The sequence below is a fragment of the Lycium ferocissimum genome, chromosome 12 (assembly GCF_029784015.1).
Source record: "Lycium ferocissimum isolate CSIRO_LF1 chromosome 12, AGI_CSIRO_Lferr_CH_V1, whole genome shotgun sequence".
In the NCBI taxonomy this organism is placed as follows: domain Eukaryota; kingdom Viridiplantae; phylum Streptophyta; class Magnoliopsida; order Solanales; family Solanaceae; genus Lycium; species Lycium ferocissimum.
In genome coordinates, this window is record NC_081353.1 from 24,647,042 (window position 1) to 24,660,260 (window position 13,219).

A 13,219-nucleotide genomic window follows, 5' to 3' on the forward strand; every position below is an offset into this window, starting at 1 on the left:
GTAAACAGAGTGAAATATGGCATGAAAGGGAAGTGTGCAACCAAGCAAGTGAGAAGTCCTTATGGGGTCAGCCTGTGGAAGTATATAAGGAACCTATGGCCCAACTCACAAATAAGGCCAGTTTCAGTATAATGGACTGAAGATCCTTCTGGGAGGGTAAAGAGGAAAACCAGTTGCTTCAGCTCCTTAACAACAGCCTTCCTTTTAGCTCCAAACCTGACTATGTCAAATGGAATCTTGATTTAAAAAAATGTTACCTGTCACTCACTGTCCCCCCCCCCCCCCCCCACCCCAAAACCAAAAACACACACACACACAACAAACATCTAGTGGCTAAATCAATGGTCGCCTTTAACCAGAATATGATAGGCTACTAATGTTCTTGTTGTTATAGTCAGTCATCTAATTTGAGTCATAAGCAGTGCCATACAGCACAAAAAACTACTCAGCTGCAATATATAAACAAATCATTCAACCAAGCCTCAACCCAAACTGATTGGAGAAATGAGCTGCAATGTGACGCTAGAAAATTTTCTGACAGCAAAACGAAATACGTAGAAGCTAGCAGATTCAAGTCCACAGAACAAATGAATAAATCAACAGGCAACTTAGCAAGCTAAATTACAGATATTTGAAAACAGTCATCGTTATGCAGAGAGAAGATAGAACCTCTAAGAAAAAAATTCATAGAAATTTGACCCATATATAGAAAGAAGCTTGAGTTCAACTAGTTCAATAATTGAGGATTCTACCTTGGATTCTGTCTTATCAATTTTCTGCCAGGAAGCCTAGCAACTCAGCAGATGATCAAGCTTCTTTTTGCAAACCTGTAACATTAGAGTTCAAGTATAATTAGGATTTCTAATCCCTTCCAATTTCTGCATGTCAACAAGTACAAGAATGTAGTACTACTAACTGCTTTACTTATTTGCTCAGTCACAGATTTTACTACAACGTTCACGGAGAATCCAAGTCTGTTAGCTAGAGTTGTTAACTCCGGACAACCTCAAGCTACTGGAAACTTTGGCTTTGTTTACAGAATTTATTTACCAACAGACGACAATGAATGGAATCTGAAGGCCGGTGCATATGCATTGAATGTATCTAAAACATCAAGATGTAATTTTCATCTTGAGGTAATACAACAGTTTGTTTGATATCTTTCAATAATTTGTTTATATCTTCAATGACAAATTTATCAAACTAACTGATTTTTCTTTTTGTAGGCTGAATCCAGATCTTTACCAGATGTACAATATGCCTATGTGATTAAGTTATTGGGTACGGGATATGCAGAACTATCTGGCGAGACTGTCATGGTCCTTGTTACAGAATGGGTCCCAGGAGGAGATTTGGAAAGCAAAATGAACGGTGAGACTTTCCATTTTTTTTTAATGTAATCTTAGTCATTTACCTTACATGTCTACATTCTATGACACAGGTTTAAAGTGGGATCAAGTTAAGCATATCCTAAAGGTCCTTGCTTATGCCCTTTATACTGTGCATAGAACGGGAAACACCTGCTTGTGTGACCTAAAACCAGCAAACATTCTACTTGATGAGGTAATAAATTTCCTATATATTCTTATGCAAGTACAATAAACTTTCCAGTAATAATATACAACAATATACCAGTGTGATCCCACAAGTGGGGTCCGGTGAGGGTGGGGTGTACGCAAACCTTACTCCTTGTGTGAGGTGGAGAGGTTGTTTCTGATAAACCCTCGGCAAACAAAGTTGCGTCAGACAGTGATATCTATCTAGGGCAGAAAGAAACATCTAGAATTGTTATGATTAGGCTCTTGCTAGAACGCCATGAACACCAAAAAAAACCTAGTCCTTCAGTTTAAAGGACCAGGAAGAGACATAATACATAAAAAGAATAATGATCACGAGAGATTGGATTGGGGTTCCTAAATAAAGACAGATATATATCTTCAACCTCGTAGGAGAATGACTTAACAGATGAAGATGTGACACAACTTTTTTTGGATGGTTGCTACAGCAGTGTTGTATAAGCATAAGCATCAAAAAAGCAGGAATTGCATTCTCTTAAAACTTGCTTTGTCGAGCTGGTTCTCCACTTCAGTGGGACTGAAACAGTTTAGTTCAATACTACTTGCCGTTGATTAATATTAAGTTACTTTAAGAGGAAAACTTGTACTACCATTGGTGTTGGAAGAGGTCGACATCATATACTAGACCCTGCATTCAACAATTTGTAGGACCTGGGATGTGATAATTATTATGGGAGGTATTGAATGAAATGTCTTTTACTGGAATTTCATTTGCATGATTGTACAGCTCTGAAGAGGACTGGCATCCCCTTTGACCCTTCCTACATCAATAAAACTCTTCTCAATAGAGAAATCAAATAGATAACAATGATTTGTACGTATGGAGAGATTTGGCAGAGTTAGGCATGCACAAGATGGAGGCCCGACCTCAAGAGGTCGGACATTTTTCCAAGAATATTAATGGCATACGGAAAGAAAAACAATGCATAAAGCAACTAAACCTAGCTCTCCACTAGGTTACCAGCATAAACTGTATATCAGCAGTAAGAAGCAATTACCTTCAGGACAGAAATTTTCTTCCGAAAGAGAACAAATTCCTAAAACGATAGCTGTTGTTACTGCAATCTTTGCCATCTCATAAAATTCTACACTGTTATAAATAAAATGTTTGATTACATTTTCATGGTTCTTGGGCAGTATCACAATCCCATTATTTGTGATCTCGGAGCTACTTGTACTTCAAAAGAAAGAGTTACATGCAGTTCATCACCTTACAGACATTCGGATGATGATAAAGGTATCAGAATTTCCTACTAGCCTTATTATAGCAAGACTCATACAATCAGCATGCCTCACTAACATTACCTTTTTTGTGTCCTTTCACTTTCTATAGATGCAAGTTATGCACACGATGTGTTCTCTTTTGGAATAATACTGTTCCAACTTTTAATGGAAGTTGAGCGTGATGACGGAGAAAAAGTTGCAGGAAGGATAGCCAGCTACATTTACGGAGGTGGAAATCAATATGCATTAGTCAAACCACAACTGAAAGAAAGTGGGTGCCAAGAAAATATAGCAAGGGAACTGCTTAAGTTAGGGTTAAAATGTACCAGTGATATAGGCAACCGTGCCTCTGATCTCGAAGTCCTTGAGGACCTTGAAAGGATGTTTGGCTATGAGATAGTCAATTGTCTACTCTTTTGAAAGGAGAGTTGAAGTGAAACTTGTTTGTCCTACCTTCCGACATTGTGCAATTTAGTACTTTATGTTTTGGTGATTCTGGTTGTTGCATTGTGAGCAGAATATTTAATATTGCCACAAAAAAGAACTGGATGTCATGAGCTGAAGATCAGTGAAGAATTAATTAGTTTCTAGTCCTTATTTTATATTTCTGTTATTCGCAATTTCTGCCCAGTTGTCCTTTATGTAATTTAATTAAGTCCCCACTAGGTTGTTTGTGGATGGACAGTTGTCTAGAGTCTGATTGGACAAGTGTCCCTAGCTGTTAGTATTATTTTGTTTTGCTGGATTATATAAGGCCAGCTGCAGTGTACTGCAACTTGATCTTGAATGAAATATCTAAAACTCCTCTTTCCTTTCTTCTTTCTTCCTTCTTCTTCTTTCTATTATGAAATTGGTAACAGAGCTTCAAGCTATTGTTCCCATGGTATCAGAGCCTTCTGGGCAAATCGTATCTTCTGCTATGTCTCAAACACCAGAATTTCAATCATTACAATCGGAGATGCAAGCCATGCAATCTCAGTTATCATCCTTTGCGGACGATGCCGGAAAACGATTTGAATCTTTGAAGTCTAACCAAAGCCACTGTCAAGCTCAGTTAGATGACATCAAAGAGGCAAATCGAAAACTGGAAATGATTTTATCAGATATGGAGATACCCCGACGTAGCTCTTCACCGGAAACCAACAACAACAAGCCACACCTACCAGAAATTTCGACTCGAACTTACAAACCAAGACTGGAACTCAACCGCTGCCTTCCATGTTCGAGACAGGAGGAGTTTCAGGTAACAGATCCCCTTTTCTTGGCTCTCAATCGCTGTTAAACCCTTCAACCTATCCCGTAGGTCGAGGATTCACATTTCCTCCGGCACCTGTTTTTTCTAGCCCTTCACTTTACCAAAATGCTGCTTATTCGACTAACTCTCCTAGCCCTTCACTTTACCAAAATATTGCTTATTCGACTAGCTCTCCCATTTTACCCACTCCAGGTAAACAAAAAGAATCTCCTCGCTCACCTAGAACCTTGAAACCAAAATTAATTTCCCTGAGTTTGATGGCAATAACCCTAGGGGTTGGCTTAGAAAATGTGAAAAGTATTTCGAGCTTTATTCCATTCCTCAGCAGAAAAAGCTTAACTATGCTTCTATGCACGTTAAACATAGAAGTAGACGTGTGGTTTGATAGTTACTTGGTGAACCATAGAGGAAAAATGACTTGGCATAAATTTTGTGCTGAAATGTGTAGAAGATTTGGTAACATTAGGCCACAGGACATTGTGGATGAATTTAACAAGATTATGCAGAAAGGTGATGTTGATGAATATCAATAGAGATTTGAGGAGTTAACCAGCTATATGACTATCATTAACCCCCTCCTTAATGAAACTCATTTTGTATCTAGTTTTATCAGTGGCCTGAAGCTTGAGCTAAAACCATTAGTTAAGTTAGCCAACCCTATGAATATGATGGATGCATATGAAACAGCCAAGTTATATGAAGAATCATTTGGTGCCCTAACCTCTTTAATTCCAGCTAGACAAAGTTCCAATACATATCCTAGAAACCCATCCATCACATACCTCAGAATCACTTAAAACCAAAGACCAGCCCAACTTCCAGCTACAAATCAACCCTTAAGATTAACCTACCTTACTCAAAAACCAAACCCAACCAGAGCTCCACTCAAACCAAATACCTTTGATGCACTTAAAGGGCAGGGCCTATGTTACAGATGCAAAGAAAAATATTTTCCAGGGCACCAGTGCAAGCCTAAAACTCTTCATGCATTAGAAGGAGTAGAACCTGATGCTTAACCTGAAGTAGAAGAGTTTGTGGATGTCCCTGAAACTCTTGAGGGACCAGTAGAGGAACAACCTGAGGTCTCAATCCATGCCATGATGGGAATAGTGTCCAACACTGGAACATCATCAGCACTTAAGATTTTGGGGTAGGTCAAAAAACTAAAATGACCATACTAGTGGATAGTGGTTCCACACACTCTTTTGTGGATCCTCAAGTAGTTAAGAGGTTGAGGATACCTATTCAGCAATCCATAAGGCCTATGAAAGTGAGGGTGGCTAATGGGCAGGTGATGCTTTGTGAGCGAGGGTGTTTTGGTTTCACTTGGTCAATGCAAGGTGAGAATTTTTCTTTTGATATTAGGTTGTTAAAAATTGGAGGTTGTGATATGGTGTTAGGTATGGATTGGATTGATCAAGTAGCTCCAATTATACTTCATACCGGACCTCATAGCTTGTCCTTCATAAAGGAGGGTAAACTGATAACTTTATTGGGCATGAGTGAGAGTAATGAAGTGTCAACTGTAGAAATTCAAGAACTATGGAAGATGATGAACTGTGGCACTTGTGAAGTGGTAGCTGAAATATGTCCCATTACTGCTAGTCCATCAGTTCAAGGATCAGAACCCTTGGACACCACCATTAAAGGGAAGCTGGATGCTTATCAGGATGTTTTTCAAGAACCTTTTTTTTTTTTTGAGTCACAAAGCAGGATGTTTTTCAAGCCTAATGAGCTACCACTCAAAAGAAATTGCGACCATGCTATCAACTTAATTCCTGGATCTCAGCCTTCCAACTTAAGACCATATAGGCACTCTTTTGATCAAAAAAATGTCGTCGAGTCCATGGTCAATGACATGCTCTTCGCTAATACTGTTGTTGCTAGTCAGTCTTCGTTTGCATCCCCTGCATTGTTAGATAAGAAAAAGGATTCACCCTGGAGATTATGTGTGGATTATAGGAGGTTGAACACCTTGACTATCAAAAACAAGTACCCCATCCCCATGATTGATGATCTGTTAGATGAGTTATTTGGCGCAACTATTTTTTCAAAAATTGATTTAAGGGCTGGTTACCACCAAGTAAGAATGAGAGTGGAAGATGAGCACAAAACAGCTTTTAGAACTCACCATGGGCTTTGGCAGCTTAGGGTAATGCCATTTGGTCTAACTAATGTTTTCTTTGAAGGAACATTTTGTTCAAACTTGTTTTCTTTGAAGGAACATGTTGAGCATTTGCAAGTGGTGTTACAGCTGTTGAGACAGAATCAATTATTTGCCAAGAAAAGTAAATGTAAGTTTGCTCAATCTCAAGTAGAATATTTAGGACATATTATCTCAGGAAAAGGAGTTAGCACTGATCCTAATATGGTGTCTGCCATGTTAGGATGGCCTCAACCTATGACATTGAAAGAATTAAGGGGGTTCTTAGGGTTGACTGGCTATTACATAAAGTTTGTACAGAATTATGCTCATCTAAGCAGAACCTTAACTAATATGTTGAGAAAAGGTGGTTTTTTCTGGAGCACAGAGGCTTTTGAAGCTTTCACCAGATTGAAGAATGCTATGCCCAAGGCAGCTGGTCTAGCACTGCTAGATTTCACTAAACCATTTGTGTTAGAGGTGGATGCTTGTAATACTAGAATTGGGGCGGTGCTAATGCAAGACAAAAGACCACTAGCCTTCATGAGTCAAACTTTGAGCAAAAGAAACCATGTCAACATATGAGAAGGAATTGATAGCTCTACTGATTGCAGTAGAAAGATGGAGATACTATTTACATCCTCATCATTTCATTATTAAAACTGATCATTTCAGTTTGAAATTCTTACAGGAACAGAACATCAGCACTTCCCTACAGCACAAGGGCTTAACCAAGTTGATGGGGCTAATCTATGAGATACACTATAAGAAGGAAGTAGAAAACAAAGTTGCAGATGCCTTATCCAGGAGAGATGATCAACAGCAGGTTAACAATTCTTCACAGTGTTTAGTGATTGTTAAACTGTTACCACAATGGATTGATGATGTACTACGAAGCTATGAAGGAGATCAGGACATAATTCAAGCCATATCCAGAATTAGTACTCGTCCAGGGGACACTACTGAGACTACAATACAACAAGGCTTGGTCAGATACAAAGGGAAAGTATGGATTGGGAAACATGGTAATCTCAGGCAACAATTGGTCAATGCAATACATGTTTCTGGACTAGGGGATTCTGGGGTCATGGCAACTTATCAGAGGCTCAAGGCTGTTTTCTATTGGCCATTGATGGTGGAGGATGTCAAAAAAGTGGTACAAGAGTGTGATACTTGCCAAAGATGTAAGGATGAACAGGATGCATATCCTGGCCTGTTACAGCCTCTTCCAATACCAGACAGAGCTTGGGAACACATCTCTATGGACTTCATTGAGAGTTTGCCTAAATCTGAAGGATAAGACACCATTCTTGTCATAGTAGACAGGTACAGCAAATATGCTCATTTCATTGCTCTATCCCATCCCTTTACAGCTTCACAAGTAGCTAGATTGTTCCTAGATTCTATCTTTAAGCTGCATGGACTTCCTAAGAGCATTGTGCGTGACAAGGATAAGATCTTTGTTAGTGATTTTTTGAAGGAGCTGTTCAAAAAGCTACAAGTTCAGTTGTTGTACAGCTCTACCTATCATCCCCAAACAGATGGCAAATAGAAAGGTTAAATGAATGTCTTGAGAATTATTTAAGATGCATGACTGGAGACAGACCTAAGGCATGGAACAAGTGGTTGTCTTTAGCTGAATTTTGGTACAATAGTAACTACCATACTTCATTAAAGATGACTCCTTTTAAAGCGATGTATGGCTATGATCCTCCTCAACTCTCTTTTGAGTTGATTGCTCAATCTCCAGTTGCCACCATTGATCAAGTACTCAAGGAAAGACAGTTAATGGCCAAGGTTTTAAAGGATAATCTTGAGAAAGCTCAAAACAGGCTGAAACATCATGCAGATAAGAAAAGAAGTGAAAGAGAATATGCAGAAGGGGACTGGGTGTTTTTAAAGCTTCAGCCTATCAGTTGCAGTCGGGAAAAGTTTGAAATTAGCTTCAAAATTCTTTGGTCCTCATCAGATAATCAAGAAAATTGGCCCAGTTGCATACAAGCTAGCATTGCCACCAACAGCAAAAATACACCCTGCGTTTCACATCTCTCAGCTTAAGAGGAAAATTGGATCCCAGGTGATCCTTCTATTGATCCTCCACTTTGTTCCCCTGATGGGCAACCATTACTAGAGCCTATAGCTGTGCTGGATAGAAAGATAGTGAAGAAAGGTAAAAGGGCTGTTACACAAATTTTGGTCCAGTGGGCCAATTTGATGCCAGAAGAAGCTACCTGGGAAGATTACACTTTCATTCAATCTCAGTTTCCAAATTTTAAACCTTGAGGACAAGGTTCTTGAGAGGGATGGATTGTCACGAGCTGAAGATTAGTGAAGAATTAATTAGTTTCTAGTCCTTATTTTATATTTCTGTTATTTGCAATTTCTAGTAGTCCTTTATGTAATTCAATTAAGTCCCCACAACTGGCTAGATTATGTCTTCCATTCCTAAAACATATCTAAATATAAGTAAAAAAGAAAATATCTTCTCAAGAAGACATGAATTTGTATTCAAAGTAAAAAGATTTCTAAAAATTCTTAATGTAATATCTTTTGTCTTCAAACAAAAAAATAGGTCAATTTATTTACATGGAATTCTTTTTACCAATAAAGCAGATGGAGAAAAAACAAAGTTCTATCTTTGGCTATAATATCATGTAAGAAAATAGAAGGATATAAGGTTATTCTTTGCTTTCTTTTCTACAAACCCCAATCGACCAACTCCCACATAATTGTCCTCTGACCTTGAATGAAATAGCTCCATGCATGTGAAGCCATGAGTAGAAATTACCTATTGGCATCACAATTCAATGCATGTCAGCAGAGGGGTGTTGATCGATTGGGGTTCGTAGAAAAAGAAAGTAGATTTAATTTCTTGCTAGTAAATCTCCAATGCAGATGAAGGTCACCCTGCTCCACGGAAGAGGCCACTAAATTTCATGCAACCTGCTTTAAATCATACCACCAGACAGTCTCTTCAGTGTTTTCCCTCAAGCCCCCGATCACCTTTCGCCAACACTTTGCTATCAACGTCCAAATTGTAGTCTTAGGGGCAATTCCATTTATATTAAACATTGTAGTGTTATGACTGTGCTATTAGGGATCTAATTAGATACACCTGGATCTCTCATTGTTTATCCTAATTTTCTTGCTCTATTCAAGTTCTACTTAGATAATTCTACAGTAATTGAATCAAGCACAAAGTTTATCCGACATGAAATTATATAGGGCAAAATCTTAGCTGGTTTCAAACGCTTAAATATTATGCAAAGTCAGAAATACTACAATTATTGTCCAACATGAGGTCATATACCTATAAGACTCGGTTAGGATTTGAAGATAGAAGTTCATCTATATTATAAGGTTATTTTGGTTGTTGAATATTTCAATTTGAAGTATTGTGCTTTCCATATCTTTCTCTATTACAGTCTTCTTCTACTTCATCCCGGACAATTTCTTCATTCAAACTTCCTACAGAATTTAATTAAATGGGTCTGAAGTTCAAAACTCCCTGCCTACGATAGCAGGGAATTTGCCTTCTGGGTCGTGCTCGTCGCACAGGGCTTGCCTAGTGCGGGTTATCTCTCCTGTGTGGTTTGCGAGCTACCGCACAGGAGCTGGGTTTACCCTGTACGCACCCGAAAGGTAGCGGCTGCGGGTTCGCATGTCATTAAAAAAAGAAAAAAAAATGAAACCTCACCTCCTTTGCTTGCAGCTCTGTTGTCAGACTTATATTTCAACACTTTCAATGCCTTGTCACCGCAATAATTAGCCTTATATCAGTTCCTAGTTCCACCAAACAAAAAGAAGAGAATTTTCTGGCTTCTAATAATAATAAGCTAATAGGACAACCAGTGTTTGATCAAAAGGTTTTCGACTGCAAATTAATTAGCAAACATGGAGTTATGGCAAAGCCGATGACAGATCTGAAATATTCACAAGCTTTTGCCATAACAGAAGAGAAGAGGAAATTATTAATTAAGATATAAAGCATTAAAAGACAGGTGGAGTTTATAATTGGATTATCAGAGCAACATCATACCATCAAGAAAAAACTTTCATAGCCGTCCGGCAGATGCTCACCCTTGTCGCCTGCGGGAAGAAGGGTATCCAAAGATAGATTTATTTCCTGCCAGATCTGAAGACAAAAGTACAAATGATTCACGTGCGTGCCTCGTACGTACAAGTTGGATCTTTACTTCTTTTAGCCCCAATTTGTGGGTCCCATCTACACTGGCCCTGCTTTTTTACTTTCTTTCTCTTCTCTATCTACTACTAGGACTCAACCACCCTCCAGTCATTTTCCAATTTGATTTTCTTTTTATTTGAATTTTCTCTGATTTTCAATTTCTTAAAAAATAACAATTCAATTCGAATAAAGTTTGATTTTTCTTTTTTATTCAAAAAAATTATTTGACCTTTTGTATTTTATGCTTATTTGGTTATAAAATGAGTGTATTTGATATGAAGAATAATTTTCCGAGAAAAAAAAGTGATTTTCTTAATTATTTTCTATTATTTAGTAACTAAGCAAAAAATATTGTTACAAAGCATTTATATTGTGGTGGGGGTTTGGAAGGTAAAAGTTGAGAAGTGGGGTAGGCAAGGGGTAGAGTGTATTTGAGGGTTGGACGTGGATGGGCGGTGGAAACGGGGGCGGGTTTATCAAGGTGAGGGGGTAGGATAGGTGATTAGGGTCCGGGGTGGAGGGTTAGTTGGGGGTAGTGGTAGATTGGTTGAGAGTGTGATACGAATCGATTTGGAGGAAACACCAAATCAATCACAAAAACGCGGAATTAAAGATAACAAGAAATTGGGGATGAGAATTGAAGAAAAGGGATGAGAAATAGAGGATAAAAAGCAAGACCCAATGAATAATGAACCTATGAGCAAAGCTAAGTATATGAAGCCGTACCCTCTCAATTTGATTCAATTCAACGAACCTATGCTATTTGAAATCAAGGCGAGGAAATTCAATTGAAATCCACAAATGAACAACCCACGAAATCAATGGAAAAATGGTTCAAGACCTGACAAATGGAATCCACCATTAACTAAGCTAACCCTAAACAAACTATCACTCTCGAGTATTCAATACATAATTCATCAATCTCTCAAAACTCCGTAATGAAATGAAAGACAAGCTATATATACTGTTGGTAAAGAAGACTAATAGGCTGATTACAATGCTACCCTTAATGAAGTAAGGGACTTGTTTGGCTAGTCTTCTGTAGTGTAGTCTTCAATTCAAGTGGCGCCTTCAATGTCCAAACACGCCCTCCTTCGCATAGATGGCCCTCTAATCAACCTTGCGTGCATGGCCGCCTTGCAAGCATAACCTTCTTTGCACAAATAGCCGACTCCGAACTTGTCCAAGTTTGCACGTGTGTGAATTTGCGAAATGTCCCTATTTGCACGTTTGGCCACTTTGCGCGTTGGTCCCTTTTAGCCTAACTTCTTCCAAGAAGCTTCGCCCAAGCCACCTCCCACACATCATAAGCCTCGTTGTGGGGCTTGATGTGGGCCTCCAAAGGCCTTCAACGCCATCTTATCATCCGTACGCTTGTCAGAGCTTGAAGTTCTATATCTTGGCCTTGGATGTAAGTCTTGAAATGAGGTGTGCCAAGTAGGATCGTATCAGAGTGGGGGGTGGGGGAGGAATTGAGGGTCGAAATGGGTGGGTTGGGAGTCACGATAGTTGGTGTGAGGAGACAATCGACATAGACTGTTATTTATGGGACTTGTTTTCCCATTTTTACCATAAAAATCATTTTCTTTATTTTAAAATAACTTATTTTCCTAAAGAAGATTGAAAAACATTTTCCGCCATACTGTAAGCACCCTAAATAAGGTTGAGTTTATAAGTTAGTAACAAACTAATGAATTACTCCATGCAATCATGAAAAATATTAGTAATGGTTGTCAAGTTTATCATGGAAGAGGATGTACAACATCATCCGCTTAGACTTATTATTGAAAATTATAAATATTTGTTTCATGCTAACAATGCCACGATTAGACATATATGTGTATTGGGCTAAATTCATACAACGCGGTTGGACTTATATCATTAGGCCACGTGGATTAAGGGACAACTCAAAGATGAGTCAGCATTGAGTGTCACCGGAGGAAATACCATTGCACCGGAGGAACCGCTTGGTCTGGGAGACTGTTGGAATAGCTCCGGAGGAGAGGACAACGGGCTGTCATTACAGATTGGGTTGGGCGTTATCTCCTGGTATTATTAGGCTTAATGGCGCTCTTTATTGCTCATTATTATCACTTAATTAATGCTCATTATGGGAAGAGATATAATACACGGAATATGTGCCCCTAACTCTTAGTATAAATAGGGATTGTTATTCCCATTGTAGAGACACGAAATTCAAGAGGAATACATACCACTTATACACAATTGCTTCATGTCTTAAGTTCTTTACCGTTTAATTGATAGTATTGTCACAAGCTTGACGAGAGGAACTAACACCGGGCTGAATCTAGGCTTAGGCTATTCTTGACCCTTGCTTTACTTTATTTCATTTATATTCAATTTACTTGCGTATTATACTGATTTATTGGTCATTTTGATCCACGTGTCCTTGCTCACGAACACAAATTCAGTTGAACCGTTTTCCGAATAAACAATATGGAGGGAGGCAACCAGTGTGCCGATTTTCTACCAAATGAAATCCATAATGAAGATGCTTTGATATACTTCGAGTCATGCAATTAAGGATACGGATTTCTTCTCCTAGTTGATTTAAGCGGTGTTTCTTATGAACGATTTTAAGATCTCTAACTGGTTTACTTTCCATTGTAACAAAATACATACATATATATATATATATACACACACACATATTTGGAGGAGTTTGTTTCTTGAGATATAATGTGCACTTTGGTACTTTAACAATTATAAAAAACACAAGTTAATTTTTTAAGAACAGTTTAATTACCTACATATTTGAATGGTTAAATTTTAGTCATTCATGGCACATTAATTGACACGAATCGCACGGTGAG

General features: G+C 38.4%; 1 protein-coding gene and 1 long non-coding RNA gene across 2 annotated transcripts in view; one reads left to right on the plus strand and one right to left on the minus strand.

Annotated features, from left to right (window-relative positions):
• LOC132039881 (uncharacterized) overlaps positions 1-7,514 on the plus strand; it is a 30,157-nt gene extending 22,643 nt beyond the window's left edge. The window contains exons 9-12 of the mRNA XM_059430428.1: positions 937-1,136; positions 1,227-1,371; positions 1,442-1,563; positions 6,891-7,514. Of these exons, the coding sequence (XP_059286411.1) occupies positions 937-1,136; positions 1,227-1,371; positions 1,442-1,563; positions 6,891-7,499 (1,076 nt within the window). The 3' untranslated portion in view covers positions 7,500-7,514. The remainder of the gene's footprint in view (positions 1-936; positions 1,137-1,226; positions 1,372-1,441; positions 1,564-6,890) is intronic.
• The window catches only part of LOC132039882 (uncharacterized), a 31,990-nt gene extending 21,605 nt beyond the window's left edge, over positions 1-10,385 (minus strand). The window contains exons 1-2 of the long non-coding RNA XR_009410519.1: positions 10,239-10,385; positions 753-827 (exon numbers count right to left, since the gene is read on the minus strand). This is a non-coding gene — a long non-coding RNA (uncharacterized LOC132039882). The remainder of the gene's footprint in view (positions 1-752; positions 828-10,238) is intronic.
• Between the last annotated feature and the right edge of the window lie 2,834 nt (positions 10,386-13,219).